This window comes from Caretta caretta, chromosome 9 (genome assembly GCF_965140235.1).
Source record: "Caretta caretta isolate rCarCar2 chromosome 9, rCarCar1.hap1, whole genome shotgun sequence".
NCBI lineage: Eukaryota > Metazoa > Chordata > Testudines > Cheloniidae > Caretta > Caretta caretta.
In genome coordinates this window covers 8,343,740-8,362,101 of record NC_134214.1, presented here as the reverse complement: position 1 = coordinate 8,362,101, position 18,362 = coordinate 8,343,740, and the positions used below count along the sequence as shown (strand labels likewise).

General features: G+C 55.7%; 1 protein-coding gene across 6 annotated transcripts in view; it reads right to left on the bottom strand.

Moving 5' to 3' along the window:
- Positions 1-18,362, bottom strand: part of FAM131A (family with sequence similarity 131 member A) — a 45,592-nt gene that overhangs the window by 9,296 nt on the left and 17,934 nt on the right. For 2 of the 6 annotated variants that reach the window (XM_048864581.2, XM_048864580.2), the window contains 3 exons: positions 7,067-7,160; positions 6,553-6,735; positions 1,547-1,675 (listed from right to left, as the gene is read on the bottom strand). In XM_048864581.2, coding sequence (XP_048720538.2) covers positions 1,547-1,675; positions 6,553-6,735; positions 7,067-7,160 — 406 coding nt within the window. Of the gene's footprint in view, positions 1-1,546; positions 1,676-6,552; positions 6,736-7,066; positions 7,161-13,302; positions 13,408-18,362 lie in introns of those variants that run through there. The other 4 variants (XM_048864584.2, XM_048864582.2, XM_048864583.2 and 1 more) reach the window with 3 other exon arrangements.

The window sequence follows — 18,362 nt, the reverse complement described above, 5'->3', positions numbered from 1 at the left end:
AGGTGAGGTGCGGTGCCTGAGAGACACAAGCGGTGGGGCAGAAGGCAAAGAGGAGTCAATGGCCAACTTGCAGCATGGCCCAAGGTTTGCAGGGGGACCAGGCTCGAATGAATGACCTGGAAAAGGGGGGAGCAGTGAGGCAGCTACATGGGCCGGGGAGACATACGTATCTAGCCAGCTGCAGAAGGCTGTGGAGAATGTCTTCGGGCCCTGGCGGAGCCAGGAGAGCAGGCAGCGCCCTGGCAGGGCACGCCTAGCGCTGGTGCTTTGGAAGGGGAACCACTCAGCACCGCCTGGCGCTCTCAGGGGAGGGACCTGGGCGTCGCCTGGCCGGTTCGATAAGCCCCTGCCCTGTGCACAGCAGCCGGCCGTAAGACAAGCCCAGTGTGTGGCTGGAAGGGGCTCCTTCGGCACCCAGCCCTGGGACTGGCCTCCATGGCCCATTGCCTGCATGCTTTTCTCCTTGCTCCCCATGTGCCGAATGCGCACCCAACCCAGCTCTCCCTGCTTTACTCAGCTCCCGCTCACAAACACTCTGCAAGGCCACAAGGGCGATTCGAGTGGGAATGACGCACGACATGCTCGGTCCACCACATCTCAGCGCCATCCCCTCGGCTCGCCTGCAAAGCACAAAGCGCGCCGATCGGAAGAGCCCCCAGCGGTACAGTGCGCCCTCCCTGGGAATGAGGCGTTAAGCTCTGGTCACTGCAGACCCAGCAGACCCTGAGGCGCCCCTGGCCTAGGAAATAGCAGCGTCAGTCTGTGGGTATGAAACGGGTGCTGGGGGCTAGGTGAAGGCCCAGGAGCTGAGTTGTAGAGATCTATCCCTGATTTTGCCACTGACTCAAGGCCTTGGGCTCCCTGCCTCAGTTTCCCCATCTCTGTAAAGGGGGTGTGACGCAGCAGGGAGGGGGGAGTGTTGACCTGGGAATGTGCCCTGGGGATGGGAGACCTGAGAGCCTGTAACCTGAGCCAGGAGGGTCTGCCCAGGAATGTGAACAGAGGCTGCAGGAGGGAGCCTGCTGGGGGGGGTTAGTTTCAGTTTGGGGCTGGGTGGAGGAGCGCAGGGAACCCCAGGGCTGGGGTCTAAGCTCCCTGCTCCCCCAGAAGGACTTGACTGAGGGGTCCAGGTTGTACCCACAACCTCTATTTTGGACTGTGTTCCTGTTGTCCAATAAACCTTCTGTTTTACTGGCTGGCTGAGAGTCTCAGTGAATCCCAGGAAGAGGGGTGCAGGGCCTGGACTCCCGCACACTCCGTGACAGGGGGTATCTATATTTAGTTACCTACTGGCCAGGGGTCGGCCCCACGGTGTCTGGCACTAACCCACACAGATCTACTCGGTCCAGCTTGGCACCCAGAGGCCCCAGAGCCCCCCCCACGTCTCCCCTGGGGGGCGTGGAGGTAGGCCCTGCTCTGGCACGTGACACAGGTGGGGAGCCCCTGCCCCACTGCCTGACATGCGTGGGGCCTCCTGCTCCCCAGAGTCTGTAGGTGGGGGCCCTTGGGTCCCCACGGATGTGGGTAATGCCTCCTGCTCACTCACCAGCTGGCTGGGTGCTGTTGGTGTTTGTCCCGAAGTCCTCGTCGTAGGATTCGTCGTTGGAGTCTTCCCCGTCCATGGAAGACCAGGCTTTCAGCTTGGCTTCGGCAATGGCAAACTGCTCGGCCACACCTGGGGAAGCAGGGAGGGAGACCAATGAGCTCTCAGGAGGGGCCCCATGGGGAGACGCTGGCCCCCCGCAGCTGCAGAGTAACACTGGGTGTCCCGTCCCAGGATGCGGGGCAGGGACCCCTCAGGGGGGGTACTGCTGCACCAGGAGAAGCAAGGCTGAGCATCACATGCCCTGGCCACCTAGCCACAGCCCAGGCTGGACTCCTGATCGCTGGCCCCTCAATCTCAGAGCAGGTGTGTAGGAAGCCCCGTCACCAACACGGCCCAGAGCGGGGGAACCCCACACCACCGGCACGACCTGCGCTGTCCACCGAAACCTGTGCAGGGACTGGTCCCACAGGCCGCAACTCCGGATCCTCGTGTGTCACTCGGCCCCCTGGGCCCAGCCCTGTGCTAAGAGATGGCTTCCGGCTTGCCCGGGGCTCCCCACTGCTGGGAGAAGCCTCCTACCAAGGCAGGCTAGGGAACCCACCACTGTGTGTCCCCCGATGGGAGAGCTGAAGGAAGACCACAGGTGGTCTGGGAGCAAGGCAGGGCACCCCTCTGTTCTCACTGGGGGCCTGACACTGCAGCCCACGTGGAGGCAGCTGGGCCCAGGAGAACCGATAGCACTTCACAGGGTGACCGGCCTGGTGGAATCAGTGGGGCAGAGAGGGCTCAGCACCATGCATGATTGTGGCCATCAGTCGTGGGGACTCAGGGGCTCAGCACCAGGCAGGACTGGACCTATTGGAGTCAGTGGGGGCTCACCACCGTGAAGGATCGGGCCCACTGGAGTCAATGGGGGCTGCGGTGGGGCTCAGCGCAGGATCGGGCCCATCAGTTTCAATGGGTGCTCAGCACCATGAAGGATCGGCCCCGCTCTTTCTAATTTTGCTTGTCAGCGAACAACAAACCCTGTTGTTAAGAGCCGCTTGTTTGGTTAATTCAGGGCTGCAGCTGCCTCTGTGCGTCACCTTCCCCCAGATGCCAGGGAGGGGGCAGTTCCCTGCTGGATGCTCCAGCTCTCCCGGGAACCAGGCTTAACTCTGCAGCTTCTGCCAGGCTCTAGGCTCTGCATCCACGCAGGTAATGCAGCTGAAGGGCTGGTCGGCTGAGCTGTCTCTGGTCTGCAAAGCCCTGTCCACTGCCAGGAGAAATACCTAGGCTCAGTGGTGGGACTGGCGGGGGTGGGGAAGGCTGTGGGAGCAGGGTCTTGGGTGCTGAGACAGACCCAAGCTTAGTGGAAGGGGCATGAGAGGCAGGTCAAACCCAGGCTCAGGGGCTGGGGTGCCAGGTCAGACCCATAGACGCAGGGCTCTGGGTGAATCACAGAATATCAGGGTTGGAAGGGATCTCAGGAGATCATCTAGTCCAACCCCCTGCTCAAAGCAGGACCAATTCCCAACTAAATCAGCTCAGCCAGGGCTTTGTCAAGCCTGACCTTAAAAATATCTAAGGAAGGAGATTCCACCACCTCCCTAGGTAATGCCTTCCAGTGCTTCACCACCCTCCTAGTGAAAAAGGTTTTCCTAATATCCAACCTAAACCTCCCCCACTGCAACTTGAGACCATTGCTCCTCGTTCTGTCAACAGCTACCACTGAGAACAGTCTAGATCCATCCTCTTTGGAACCCCCTTTCAGGTAGTTGAAAGCAGCTATGAAATCCTCCCTCATTCTTCTCTTCCACAGACTAAACATCCCCAGTTCCCTCAGCCTCTCCTCATAAGTCATGTGTTCCAGTCCCCTAATCATTTTTGTTGCCCTCCGCTGGACTCTTTCCAATTTTTCCACATCCTTCTTGTAGTGTGGGGCCCAAAACTGGACACAGTACTCCAGATGAGGCCTCACCAATGCCGAATAGAGGGGAACAATCACGTCCCTCGATCTGCTGGCAATGCCCCTACGTATACATCCCAAAATGCCATTGGCCTTCTTGGCAACAAGGGCACACTGTTGACTCATATCCAGCTTCTCGTCCACTGTAACCCCTAGGTCCTTTTCTGCAGAACTGCTGCCAAGCCATTGGGTCCCTAGACTGTAGCGGTGCATGGGATTCTTCCGTCCTAAGTGCGGGACTCTGCACTTGTCCTTGTTGAACCTCATCAGATTTCTTTTGGCCCAATCCTCTAATTTGTCTAGGGCCCTCTGTATCCTATCCTTACCCTCCAGCGTGTCTACCTCTCCTCCCACAAACAGCAGCCAGTTCCTGATACTTCAGAGAAAGGCAAATGCCCAGCAGCTATGAACATACCTATGCAGCCCCCACACGGACCCCAAGGTGACTCCCTGCTCCCTCCAGCAGCCCTGTGCCCCTCCCCGGTCTTGTGTGACCTCCGGAGCCAGTAGGGCCCACTATAGGAATGTGCCTCGACCCAGCCTTTGACTCAGCCTCCCGCCTTGGCCCTGCAACCAGGGCTCTGGGGAAGATTTGGGGCCCACATTGGCTACTTATGGCACTTCCTTCAGATCTTGTCTTTCTCCACAACTTAGGGTCCCCCTGCTCCCCAAGTCCAGCCCCACCTGCCTCCCACCTAGCCCTGCCTGCTGTTCTTTGCAATGCAGCCTGCATGGCAGCGAGGGGCTCGTTAAAATCTACCCTTCACCTGTCCCATGTGGGGTATTCACCCTGACCCTGGCCTCCAACCCAAGGGGGTGCCGCTCCTGCAGCCTCCTCCCAGTGGCCAGCAGCTGCCTCAGCCCCTGCTCCCCCTGCCCTGCGTGTCTCACCTGCCTATCTGCCTTCCCCACAGCCCCAGGGACTGCACTGAAGATCAGAGACCTCCTTACAGAGAGACCCCCACAGGAGGATGGGAGAGACAAGGGAAAGACCACATTGGGAGGGGGAAGGGTGGTGATGGTACCAGGCCGGCTGTGCCTCATTCCAGACGGCTGGTGCTATGGGTGGGGACGAAGCTGGTGGTGATTTACAGCAGCAAAGGCAAGGGCTGGACAGCGGCTCCAGCCCTGTCTGGTCTGTGTCTCAGCACAAGGCAGCAGCATGCTCTGGCCGTGCAGACGGACTCTGTGCCTGGACTTTTAAAGAGACTAGATCATTTGATAGCCACCAGGAACATTTCTCTAGATAGGAGCATTGGACGGGTGAGCAGATGCCAGACTGCCAGGGCAGGGAAGGCGATGGTGGGGGTTGGGAAGGAATGCTTCCCTCCCCCATTCCCCCACCCCCGTCATCAGGGTCTGCAGTGGAATGGGGGTCCTGGCTTGTTACTGAGGCTGGATTTGGCTAGGAGCTCAGGTTATCTGAGGTCGGTATAATTCATGCACTGGCTCCCAACCTTCTCCATCTGGGCAGCCAGCCTCCCACGTAGCAGCAATATGGGAAGGGCAGGGTAACTGTGTCTCCCTTACACTGGTTTGTGACCCCCAGGTTGAGAGCCCAGGGATTAGCAGATTAAGCAAAGGCAGAGCTCCTGGATGGGGCCCTTAATAAACGCAAGGGATGCACACCCCCATGCACTGCACTGCACTCCCATGTACTGCCAGCCAGGTGAGGGGGTTCCCCTCCCGGCGAAGCGATAGGGTACTGGCTTCTCCCGCTGCCAGGGGCAGGCGGTTAAATTGTGTGCTAGACAATAAGCTGATCAAATCTGGCAACATGCATGTCCTTGTGCCCCCGCTCCCTCTTTCTGCCAGTGAATTCTGCAGCCCACGGGGCTGGCTGGCTGCCTGGGTGACAATCACATGACAGGGCTCCACTGAGCGGGCACTTGCCTGTCCCGGGGCAGTGGCCAGGGTGGTGCTGCGGGGCTGGGACGCTTGGCGGTCAGCTGAGACGGGTGGCACTAAACTCAGCCCCTGCCTACCTGGGGTGGGGCAGGTTAATGATTCTCTCTCTGGCTCCATTCCCTCCTTCCCACTCGCTCAGTGACTCAGCTCCCAGCCTGGATCTCCAAGGACAGAGCCTGCCGGGCCCTGCCAGCTCAGAAGAGCCCACCCAGGGGAACAGAGAGCGATAACCTGGACACAGGCCCTTCTTCACCTCCCTCCCTGGCAGGCCGGATCCCCTGTGGGCTGCAGCAAAACAGAGCCACTTGCAAACAGTGCCGGGCAAAGAGCTCGTGAGCAAAGCCCACATGGGCGCTTGGGGTCAGCGCAGAGCCTTGGCTATTGTCTGTGCCGTCTGCAGACCATGGCCGGGGGGGACACGCTCTCCATGTTGCCTCGCTGTGGCCTGGCTGCTGTGTCCATCCCTACAGCGCATGTGGAGGCCTCACTGAGGCGTCAGGGCGAACCCCCACAGCGGGCAGAGGGGGTGCCCTACACGACAGCGCCGCCCTGCTGTCCCCTGTTCCCCGGCCCAGGTCTGAGCAGCAGGGATGGGACAATGGGGATCGCCACCAGCAAGGGAGTGGCACCGAACGGCCATGAGGGTGGATCTGGTGGGAAGGGCGTGCCCATCTCTACCACAGCAGGGAGGGAGCCGTGCTCAGCCAGGGGCTAGGGGACGCTGTTCAGAGCTCAGCCACACCACCTCCAGGTTCTGCAGAGGACCGCACAGGGGTGCTTCACAACTAGGTGGTAACTCCCATAACTCCCCCAACATCGGGGGGGGGGTTAACCCCCCTCTTTGCCCAAACCGAGAGTAGGGGCTTAGTCCTTGTTCGCCCCATTTCTGTGACGTGCCTGGCAATAACCCTCCCGCCATTCCTCTAACCGGGGGGGAACACCCCGCCTCCATCTCCCTCTCAAGTGAGCCTCTTGGGGTCCATGTGCCCGGGTTAGTGGGGGCTTAGTCCTTGTTCACCCCATTTCTGTGACGTGCCTGGCAATAACCCTCCCACCATTCCTCTAAGCGGGGGGGAACACCCCGCCTCCATCTCCCTCTCAAGTGAGCCTCTTGGGGTCCATGTGCCCGGGCCCGTCACACCACTCCCACCTGCTGCAAATCTGGCCTCCTGCTCCCCTTCGCTCAGGTCCGAGTAGGAGTTGAAGGCGCTCTCCAGAGCCACCGGGGAGTCCGTGGGCTTGCACCAGCCTTTCCACTCGATGAGGTGCGCCACCCTGCCCTGCGCCATGGCTGTGGGCTTGGTGACATGGTCCTTCACCACCTGTGAGATACCTGAACACACCGGGCAGCATCAGGGACTGCAGTGGGCAGGGGACCAGGAGGGGGACCTATGGAAACCCAGCACCCACCCAATGGGACACCCCATGTCACCCCCAATGGGACACCCCCCACCCCCTAATGAGATATCCCTGGGGCACCCCCCCATCAGACACCCTCTGTCCCCATAAGCTCGTCCCACGGGTGACACAAACCCCAATGAGACATCCCCACCCCCACTCCAAATCCCATAAAACGCCCCTCTCCTAGAAGGATACACCCCAGTCCCACTCCACCCTCATGACACACCCCTCTGAGAGACGCACACGAGGCCCCCCGGCATTACCGTGCAGGGAGGACCGGGCGAGGGCAGCGATCTCCTGGATTGTGAGCGCTCGCCGGGACTTGGGTAACATTTCGACAGTGTCTTCAACATTTACCTTCAACACAGAAGAGAAGTAGGTAAGTCCCCGCCCCAGCACTCTGGGCACCTGCCATTTGCTATCCCTTGAGACAGAGACCCCATATGGAGAGAGAGGGAGAGAGCCATCAATCAACACTCCCTGACTCAATTAACCCCCTTCCCCACAGAGGAACCCCTGAGTCCAGCTGCCTCAGAGGCTCCACCCTGAGTCCAGGACGGGGACCCTCTCTCTGTCTTCTGCCCCACTGTACTTTATCAGTTACAGTGTAAAAGCACTAGAGGGAAACGCAGCAGGGGGCTTGAAAGACACACCCCATTCTCCCAAAATGTTTGATACAGCCTGAAATCTCACTTGAAACATTAATACAGATTGGCTTGAACATGGCATGGCCCACGTAGACAAGAGATTACTCAGAGCATCCTGATAGGTGCTCAGATATTTGCAGTGACAACAGAGGCCAGATAGACCGATGGCTCGAGACTCATTGATGTTCTGTAGGAACTAGGTGCCTAAATATCATTTTGCCTTTAAAAATCTACACCATATATTATAGGTGGAGCTGATAGTGATGTGTATAGTTAAGTTTACCTGACATTTATCATTATAGGTCCCTGTTTTCAGCTGATTATAACTTGCCAGACTTTAACTGTTTGGGTTGAAATTTTCCATGTGAGGTGTCTGCCTCAGGCTGAATATATTTATATATTTTAAATTTTCAGCTAAAATGATTCAGCTATTTCCAAGAGCAAGGTTAGGAAAAAATATGTTGTTTTGCATTTGCTAAAATTTCTCACAACTTGTTTTCTTTGGAAGCTCCAGCACCCCCATCCTTTGGAGCAGGGGGGTCACAACATTTGGCCGGGGCATAACACTGGTGTCAGAGATGTGCTTTTCCTGTTTCCAGGCAAATCCGCCCAAATTTGACCAAGTTATACATCTCTGAAAAAATCTGTGTGTACACACTCAGTCAAGACTCGTTAGAGTTTGGCAACTAAATTCTCTGAAGAGACTATCTGCACTGAGCACGCTCTATCCCCTCACAGCTCCTAAGTACAGCAGAACCTCAGAGATACAAACACCAGAGTTACGAACGGACCAGTCAACCACACACCACATTTGGAAAGGGAAATACGCGATCAGGCCGCAGCAGAGACATGCAAAAAAAGCAATTTAGTACAGTACTGTATTAAACATAAACTACTAAAAAAATCCAAAGGGAAAGCAGTATTTTTCTTCTGCATAGTAAAGTTTCAAAGCTGTATTAAGTCAATGTTCAGCTGTAAACTTCTGAACAAATCACCATCACGTTTTGTTCACTTACAAACATTTCAGAGTTACGAACAACCATCATTCCCAAGGTGCTCGTAACTCTGAAGTTCTACTGTATGACCAGACCATGCACACACCATCCCCACAAAGCAACTGAGCATACCCCAGCCAGGGGCTGCACGGCAGGGCCTGAGCAGGACTTTCCCTGCCATTGCTTCTCTCTGTTGGGGACCAGAACTGAGAGAAGGGAGATTGTCTGTCCTATGCTTTCAGTGCTCCCCCAGCTGTCAGAGAGGAGATGGAGAAGGAGGAAGCAGCCACACTGGAATACAGCGGGATGAAAAACAGATGGGGATGAGGGAGGGGGTTGCAGGAACTGGAGGGCTAGATAGGAACAGAGGGGAAAGGGAGAGGCTGGGGGCATGGGTCAGAAGGGTCTATAAGCACTAGCGAACACTCCCCTACATACTCTGGAATGGAACCAGGAGTCCTGAGTCTCCTCTGCTGTCCGAAAATAGCTATAAAACCCATCAGCAAAGCGTGTCTCATCCTGCCTCTAGTAGACAGAGGATAACAGCCTACTGCTGTTACCAGTTACTCTGTGAGCATAAGTCATCACAGTCTGTGCTGTGGATCTAAAGGTCTGAACCCTGCTGATGTGTCCAGTTGGAGTCAGCATATTTCCACATAATGGAATTTCTTTCTTTTTTTTCTTCTTCTTCTTTTTTAGGTTTGATGGTGGGGTTTAGTTTGTTTGCTTTTTATGTTGGGAAATTATGTTTAAAATGTTCAAAGAATAAGGTTGCAAAGGCAAGCACTCAGAAGCTAGGAAATGCCAGAATTTAGGTTACCTGTGCAACCTTAATTCGGCCCCCTCTTGTGCGTATGCATTATTCACTGATTCACAGAGCAGAAGGCCAGAAGAGACCATTGTAATCATCCAGTCTAGCATCCTGTGTAACACAGACCATAGGACTTCCCAGAATTAGTGTGCATCTTTGAGAAAAACATCCAGTTTTAAAATTCCCAGTGATGGAGTCCCCCATGCCCCAGGGTAAATTGTACCGATGGTCAATTACACTCACTATTACACATTTGTGCCTTAATTCCAGTCAGAAATTGCCTACGTTCAACTTCCAGCCATTGGATCTTGTTACAGATTCACAGATTCCAAAGCCAAAAGAGACCTTTGTGATCATCCAATCCGACCCCCTGTATCACACAGGCCAGAGAACTGCCCCAAAATAATTCCTAGAAACGATCTTTTAGAAAAACATCCACTAGTGATTTAAAAATTGTCAGGGATGGAGAATCTGCCACGGCCCTTGGTCCGTTGTTCCAATGGTTAATTACTCTCACCGTTAAAAAATTACGGCTTATTTCCAGTCTGAATTTGTCTAGCTTCAACTTCCACCCATTGGCTCATGTTGTACCTTTCTTTGCTAGCTTGAAGAGCCCATTATTAATTCTTTGTTCCCCATGTAGATACTTACAGACTGTAATCAAGTCACCCCTTCACCTTCTATTTGTTTAGACTGAGCTCTTGGGAGTTATCACTATAAGGCATGTTTTCTAATCCTTTAATCTTCCTCATAGCCCCTCTCTGATCCCTCTCCAATTTATCAACAACTTGAATTGTAGGCAACAGAACTGGAAACAGGATTCCAGCAGCGGTCACATCAGTGCCAACTACAATCACATTTTTAGACCGCTCTCTTAGTTTTTAATCCGTTTAATGTGTGTCGTTTTAATTTTGTATCATTCTAGCTTTTTAATCAAAATGTTGCGTGGTCCCAAGTCCTCTGCCTTCCAGAAGGCTAAGCATATTACATCCACACTATTACCTTTATCAACCAAACTTGTAATCCCATCAAAAAAAGACATCAAGTTAGTTTGATAAGCTCGACTGTCCATAAACCCATGTTTATTGGCATTCATTATATTATCGACCTTTAGTTCTTTATTAATTGAGTCCTGTATTAACCACTCCATTATTTTGACACAGTCTTTCATTACATGATCACATACTCTTTTCTCCACTGGACCCCTCCCCCTCACTCAGTGGAGGGGATAGATCTGCTCAGGGATGAATCATGGTTGTATAGTGAATGAGGCTGTTGTCCGGGACGCTGGTTCGTTTGTCACAATAATTGGAAGGTGGCTAGTGACAGAGAGAAGGAACTGAAGGATGAGAAAGGATGGCTCCTGGTTAAGGCAGCTGAATGTCACCTTGGAGAAGTGGATTCTATCCCTGCCTTTGCCTGTGTAATTCTGGGCAAATCACGTACTCCAGCCTTTTCACAAATCACTAATTGCGTGATCCTCTTTTTCTGACTTGAGACTCTGGGCTCTTCTGTCCAGAAATGCAGCATGCTCACAACTGCAACTGAAATTGATCACAGCTGTGCTCTGACGGTATCAAGTGTTATAAAACTGCTAAGTTCTCAGTCAGGCCCTCGCTATCTCAAGTCGGGCATCCAAAGATAATGGACAGTTGGCCTTAAACTCTATCTCTCTGCTCCCCATCTGTAAGATGGGGATCATAGTAACCCCAAGAGAGGGGGGCGGTTAAGATAAATTCATCAATGTTTGTGAAGCATTCGGATACTATAATGAGAGCACCTTAGAAACACCCCTGAGGAAATGAATAGTTTTGTATTCAGTGCAGGGTTTGGACAGCATGTGGTAAATAAGGTCGGGGGTCAAACAGTGAATGAGGGGACAAAAAGAAATATTGAATGAGGCAGGGAAAAAATGTATGTGATCATGTCATTAAAGACTGTTTCATAAAACATAGACACAAGGGGGCTGAATTAAGTTTGCACGGGCAATTTGCAACCTTAATATTCTTTTACCATCATTGTCTGTAGTACATACAGCGAGTGTGAATGATTTGCAAGAATGGGTAAAGAGCGTGTAGATTTTGCTTGTCAATGACACTCACCCTGGAGGTGTTGCAAACATCAGATGACTGTGAAATAGTACGAGAGGGGGTGTGCAGGAAATAACAGCACCAGAGAGTCCTTTTGGGGAAATACAATCGGGGTTTGAGGGGAAAGCGACCCTCAGTACAGAGTCAGCGCCTAGGGTGATGTCACATTCAGACAGTTCTTCCCGGTGTCCTTCCTGAACATCATCCCTTTACACCGAAGATGGAAATCCTTTCGTTCAAGTCAGCTCAAACCAGACTAGACAAAGAACCTGCCTTGGCCACTGGGGAATAACCACTAGGCCTTGTCCACCTCTGACGTCTATAATTCAACAATGGCGCTAGTCTGTTTTTAGGCCCAAAGGCGTGTAGATACGTGTATATTTTAGGCCCAAAGGCGTGTAGATACGTGTATATTTTATACACACGTTATCCCACTACACACACTAAATATACACATGCATTCTCACACCGTACACACTGTGTGTATCTATATATTACACACACATACTGACAGTATACACAGTCTCCTACGTTACCTGCATCTTTATCTATATATACACACACATTCTCCCACTATACATATATATAGACACACTCATACTGTATATACACCTACATACATTCTGCCACTACACACGTACAGTCTCTCTCTCTCTCACACACACACACACCCACACAACACATGCACGCACACGCCTGCCTCCTCCCCCCCAGCAGGAAGCTGTGCGGGGTGCTGAAGAAGAGCATTGATAGCATTAGGCTGTTTAACTGAGTATAGCTGGCTGCTCCTGTAACTTTGCAGACTATTTCATCATTCGGGATAAATATTTTCTTGGGTTCCCGCTAAGCCCTGGAGTGGATTTGCCCGTGGCAGGATTGCAGGGGCTGGCCTGGGCCCGGAGCTACAGCCTGGAAAACTCCCAGAGCTTTAGGAAAGGGTTGCAGGGGAGCAGCGTTGTCATCATTTTATCAGCACCATTAAGAAAACAAGTAAATCGGTTGCGTGCGGGAGAGCAATCGCGAGTGACAGGAGGGAAAATAAAAGCAAGATAATGGTTCCGAATGCTTCAGTCATGAACGCCCCGCAGCCGCCCTCGCAATTAGCCACCCGCTGGGACCGGGGAAGCGCGCTTCGCACACCCCTGCTGAAAGCGCCTGCCATTCTGCAGGAGAGGAGAGGAGAAGCCACCCCAGCAGCCGAGGTAGCGAACAGCTCTGACGCGGGACGGGGCTGGGCCTCCTGCTCTTCACCCTAAATACAGAAGCACGGGGGCTGCACATGGCCTGGAACCTGGCAGCAGCTGCTGGACTTGCTAAGCCCCACGGCGGACCCTGGGGAGACCAGCACAGGCGAGCTCCAGGGAGTTAAACCCCCTCCCCTGAGACCTGCACCTGCAGAGCTCTATGGATGTATCTGCACGGCCGTGCAAGCCTGGGTTTGCCATTGTTGGACCCGGGTCTCAAGGCTGTGCTACTGAGGCCATACTGCATTACGCAGAGACTCGGCTCTGCGGCTTGAGCTGCAGCCACTGCTTGGCCCCAGGTCTCAGCAGGTCTCAAGGCTCCGACCCACCCCCCTAGCAGGATCCTAGGACCCGGGCCCTGAGTGCTTGCTGACCTAAGCCAGACTGGCTTGAGCTCCAGCCTGAGTCAGAGCCCGGGCTTACTGTGCAGCGTAGACAGACCCTGGGAGCCACATGCAGTTCGGGGCCTCTGCAAACACTCATGCAACAGGTGCCAAGCATGGAAGAGGGACTTCAGGCACATGCTCTGCGGGTGCTGTCCCGGCGGCCGGTCAGATCCCAGCAGGGGCGAGGAAGAGGAACAGCAGCAGCTGGGGATGCATTTCCCACAGCCAGGGACAGTAGGAGCCAATTCCGCTCCTGTCACCGTGTATGGCCCCTGGGCACAGTCCCAGCACCACCCGGGAGAAGCGCAGCCTCCGCGTGGTCTTACCTGGCACTGCCAGCTGCCCCCTGCCTCCCTGGCAGCAGCCCTAGACCCAGCCCCAGTGGCTCACAGCCAGTGGCTTCCTAGGAAGTGACTCTGGACTTGTAGCTTGCAACAAGGTGTATTTCCATGGCAACCAGTCACCATGGACTGATTTCTCCCAGGATACAGGCCTGGCTTGGCACTGACGTCAGTGTAGCACGGCAGGAAAAGATACCAGGGAGCTGGGGCTGCAGCAGGGCGTGGGGAAGGGGGCAGAGTGGGGGATGGAGGGGGCAGGCCCCAGCCGAGCTCACAGGCTGCTGGCTGCACAGGACAGGCTCAGCGAAGCTCGTGGGAAAACCTTCACGTGCTCGGGCCAGACTGGATGTCAGGGCTGCAGGATCAGCGGGAGGGGAAAGCTCAGGGCTCACTTCACACTGACCACAGCCATGGAGGGCTCCTGGCAGCAGGGGCAGCAAGGAGAGGCCTTCCCGGCATCTGTGCGAGACAGATTCACTATCACGGCTCCAGCCTCAGGGGACGGGAATTTGAACATCAGCAATGAGGGAAGAGATGTGCCCCAGTCAGGCCAGCAGGGAGTATCGATACCCCGGGCAGGCCAGCAGGGACTCAGGGACCTGGCAGTATCGATACCCGAGCCAGGCCAGCAGGGACTCAGGGACCAGGGAGTATCAATACCCCAGCCAGGCCAGCAGGGACCAGGGAGTATCGATACGCCAGCTAGGCCAGCAGGGACACAGGGATCTGGGAGTATAGATACCACAACCAGGCCAGCAGGGACTTAGGGACCTGAGAGTATTGATTCCCTGCTTGCCTGGCTGGGGTATTGATACTCCCTGGTCCCTGACTCCCTGCTGGCCTGGCTCGGGTATCGATACTGCCAGGTCCCTGAGTCCCTGCTGGCCTGCCCGGGGTATCGATACTGCCAGGTCCCTGAGTCCCTGCTGGCCTGGCTCAGGTATCGATACTGCCAGGTCCCTGAGTCCCTGCTGGCCTAGCTGGCGTATCGATACTCCCTGGTCCCTGCTGGCCTGGCTCGGGTATCGATACTGCCAGGTCCCTGAGTCCCTGCTGGCCTGCCCGGGGTATCGATACTGCCAGGTCCCTGAGTCCCTGCTGGCCTGGCTCAGGTATCGATACTGCCAGGTCCCTGAGTCCCTGCTGGCCTAGCTGGCGTATCGATACTCCCTGGTCCCTGCTGGCCTGGCTCGGGTATCGATACTGCCAGGTCCCTGAGTCCCTGCTGGCCTGCCCGGGGTATCGATACTCCCTGCTGGCCTGACTGGGGCACATCTCTTCCCTCATTGCTGATGTTCAAATTCCCGTCCCCTGAGGCTGGAGCCGTGATAGTGAATCTGTCTCGCACAGATGCCGGGAAGGCCTCTCCTTGCTGCCCCTGCTGCCAGGAGCCCTCCGTGGCTGTGGTCAGTGTGAAGTGAGCCCTGAGCTTTCCCCTCCCGCTGATCCTGCAGCCCTGACACCCAGTCTGGCCCGAGCACGTGAAGGGACTCAGGGACCAGGGAGTATCAATACCCCAGCCAGGCCAGCAGGGAATTGATACTCTCAGGTCCCTAAGTCCCTGCTGGCCTGGTCGGGGTACCGATACTCCCAGGTCCCTGTGTCCCTGCTGGCCTAGCTGGGGTATCGATACTCCCCGGTCCCTGCTGGCCTGGCTGGGGTATCAATACTCCCAGGTCCCTGAGTCCCTGCTGGCCTGGCTGGGGTATTGATACTCCCTGGTCCCTGAGTCCCTGCTGGCCTGGCTGGGGTCTCAGGGACCAGGAAGTATCAATACCCGAGCCAGGGCAGCAGGGAGTCAGGGACCGGGGAGTATCAGTACCCCAGCTAGGACAGCAGGGAGTCAGAGACCAGGGAGTATTGATACCCGAGCCAGGCCAGCAGGGAGTCAGGGACCAGGGACTATCAATACCCCAGCCAAGCCAGCAGGGAGTCAGGGACCAGGGACTATCAATACCCCAGCCAAGCCAGCAGGGAGTCAGGGACCAGGAGGTGAGGGGGTCAGTGGAGAGACACTGCACAGGCTCCCCCGGGTCCCTCGGTGCAGGGCACATGCTGAGCACCCAGCCCTTGCTGGCTGAGCTATGGGCAGAGGCTGTCACAGGCCAGGCAGTTATTGCTGCTCTGCGGTTCATTGAGATAAGGCTAAATTGCTCCTTGGTTCTCCAATATCCAGACCCCACTTCACTGCCCAGCACTTGGGTCTCATCCAGGGGCCAGCAGGCTGGGGGCACTGAGCTAAGAGCACCCAATAATACAGTCCCGGGCTCAGGGCACCGAACAGAGCAACTAACCTGCCCGCTCAGCAGCTCGCTGCCCCTGCCTGGGACCAGTCACTGGTGTTCTGTGCGCTTGTGTCACTGCAGCTGTGAGAGAGGCCCATGGCACTGGGCACACCACGCACAGGTGTGCAAGAGACAGGCCCTGCCCTAAAGAGCTCCCAGTCGTGTCCCGCATTCCAGGCTGCATTTCAAAGGGCACAGGAGGGGAAAGGGGTGCACCAGCTGGAGACTGAGTGAGGAGGGGTGGCAGAGGGTAGGGGGAGGCAGAAGATGGAGGCTTGTTTCAGAGGCAGCCATAAGAGAGCAAACAAGGATGATCCAAAGGACAGTTTCAGGCTGGAGTCTAGAAGCCGCCCTTGGGCTCTTTGGGCCCAGAAGCCTTTTGCAGCCTGCAGAGGACTCGCTCTGTTGATTATGAGCCCAGCCCAGCCCGGTGCCAATCCCCGGCACATTTGTGGGGGTTCCCTGAATTCTCTCTTTGTTTAGACACAGACCCCCCCTCCCATCGAGCCCAGTGCTGGATCCGCCCCAACCCCAGGGGTGCTCCGGGAGCCAGGTCATGACAGCAGAGGGTGTGTCAGGACCAGCCGTGCCCTGGGGAATGACCACAAGAGAAGCGCTGGGTTTCTGGGGGGTAATGGTGATGCCAGGAATGCCTGAGAGCTCCAGGACAATCAAGCCCCCAGGGACATGGTCCAAATCCCTGGGGATGGTGCCAGCAGGAATCCCTGGGGCTCACCATGGTTCCTGCCCTTTCCCCAGTGCAAAGGCCCATGTCTGCTCAGCCCAGACACCGCACCTGCCCAGGGGCAAGGGCTCTGGTTACCCAACTGAGTGGGCAAGGCTGACCAAGGTGCTTGGCTACATGCTGGGGAGGAATGCCGAGAAGTCTAAAGGTGCCGAGACCTTAGTCTCCTCTGGGCTTTGAATGCTGGTGCGACTCCACGCCGTCCTGCCCTGATCAGCAGGGCACTGGAAGGCTCATCCCCTTGGGACTGGGATCCCCCTATTCCCACATTCTGCAGCCTCCAAGCCCATCACCCCAGAGGGGCAGGGACGGGGCAGTGTGTGTACGGGGGCCAGAGTGGCCTGCGCATTGGGGAAAGGAGGGGAGGGAGGGTGTAGGGACAGGGTATGTGGGGTGCTGGAGTGAGGGGGGGGGGTTGTGTTCTCAGTCGGCTGCAGAATGCCAATGCCCAGAGGCCCAGGGAGTCACCCGCACATAAACCACGTGGGAGGTTGTAATCCAAGAATCCCTCAATGCCAATGGGTTAGAGCGGTTACAAGCACGTCCTGATTCTGGTGTGTCCATTCTGGTTCACCAAGGAACGTCACTGGGAGGTCTTAAATGAAAGCTGGGCTCACACTGGTCATTACTCGTGGTGTGAATGGTAGGTACAGACACAACCCGAGGAGTTATGATGTGTACAGCAAACAAGGTTTCGACTCCGTCTCAAAGCCGAGTTGACAAACAGGTTTTCTGTCAGCCAAGGGATGTTTACTCACTTGTCTCTCTGCTGAGCTGTAAATTAAGCACTCTCAGCGAACACAATGGATGCTGCCCCCTGCTTAGCTCCCTGGTTACTTTGAGGACACAAGTAACCAAGGAAGACGACCCCCGTCAGCCTGCACTTTGGAAGTAACCGGGCAGCGTGCGGACAGGCATGAAAATGGGACCACAACCAGCCTTGTCTGAAATGCTGCAGAGGACTTTGGGGGTAAGGTAAACAGCTTTAGCCGGGAGGTCAGCCTGGCCCCCCAGAAAGCACATTACGAGTTTGTTTCCAACATCCTTTCCCATTCCCTCTTGAATCTTTGATATTAAACGTCTCCATGGCTCACTCTGACTATCTCAGAGCTGTGACGTTAAGCAAGGAGCCGATCCTGAGCTGAATCCTACAAACTGGTGTGTGCACTGGTCCCTTGGGGACAGCAGACCTGGTGTTTCTGGGGGCGTTCAGTGGATACGGGGCTGGACACTACAGGGCACCCTGCAGAGGGGCTCCGGGAGTGGGGTGCACCTATCATTAGCCTGCAAGACAAAGGGAGGGCTGGCGTTGCCCCGAGGAGGGCACTTTTGGGGACTACCAGGCTGGAGGTGTCAGGCAGCCGACACCCAGCTAAGCACAAGCAAGTATCCCCCTGCCTCCAGCGTGAGGGAGAACAGGGGGACTCACTGCCCTGGGTACCCAGAGAGCCATCCCAGAGGCATCCATTAAAAGGCTCTGCCTTGCTCTGATGGGGCTTCACGCACTGGCAAACCTGGAACCCCAGAGCTGGCTCCTAAAGCCGTATTTAGGCCCCTGCATCAAAGCGGGAGATTATGAGCACTGCTGAGCACCCCCAATCCCACTGGGGATCATGGAGGCTGTACCTAGGGGGAAAGAGACAGACTTCAGCTGCTTCCACACTCCCAACATCTCTCTGCCTCATTTGCCCCAGCCTCCGCTGGGTGCACTGTGGGTGCGCTGCTCCTCACAGGACAGCAAAAGGGTTGGTTTCCCCAGGGCTGAACCAGGGGGTTCCTGGGTGCAGAGCTCGGGGCTAGACCCATGTTCTGAGCTCAGCAAGGTCTCTCCCCTGCTCAGAAAGGAAGCTTGGCAGGACACAGGCACCGACTTTCCAAAGCGCCGGGGGTGCTCGACCCCTGGCTCTGCCCCAGGCCCCACCCCATTCCACCCCTTCCCCCAAGGCCCCACCCCGGCCCCGCCCAGTTCCACTCCCTCCCCAAGCGCACCTAATCCTCACTGCTCCCCCCTCCTC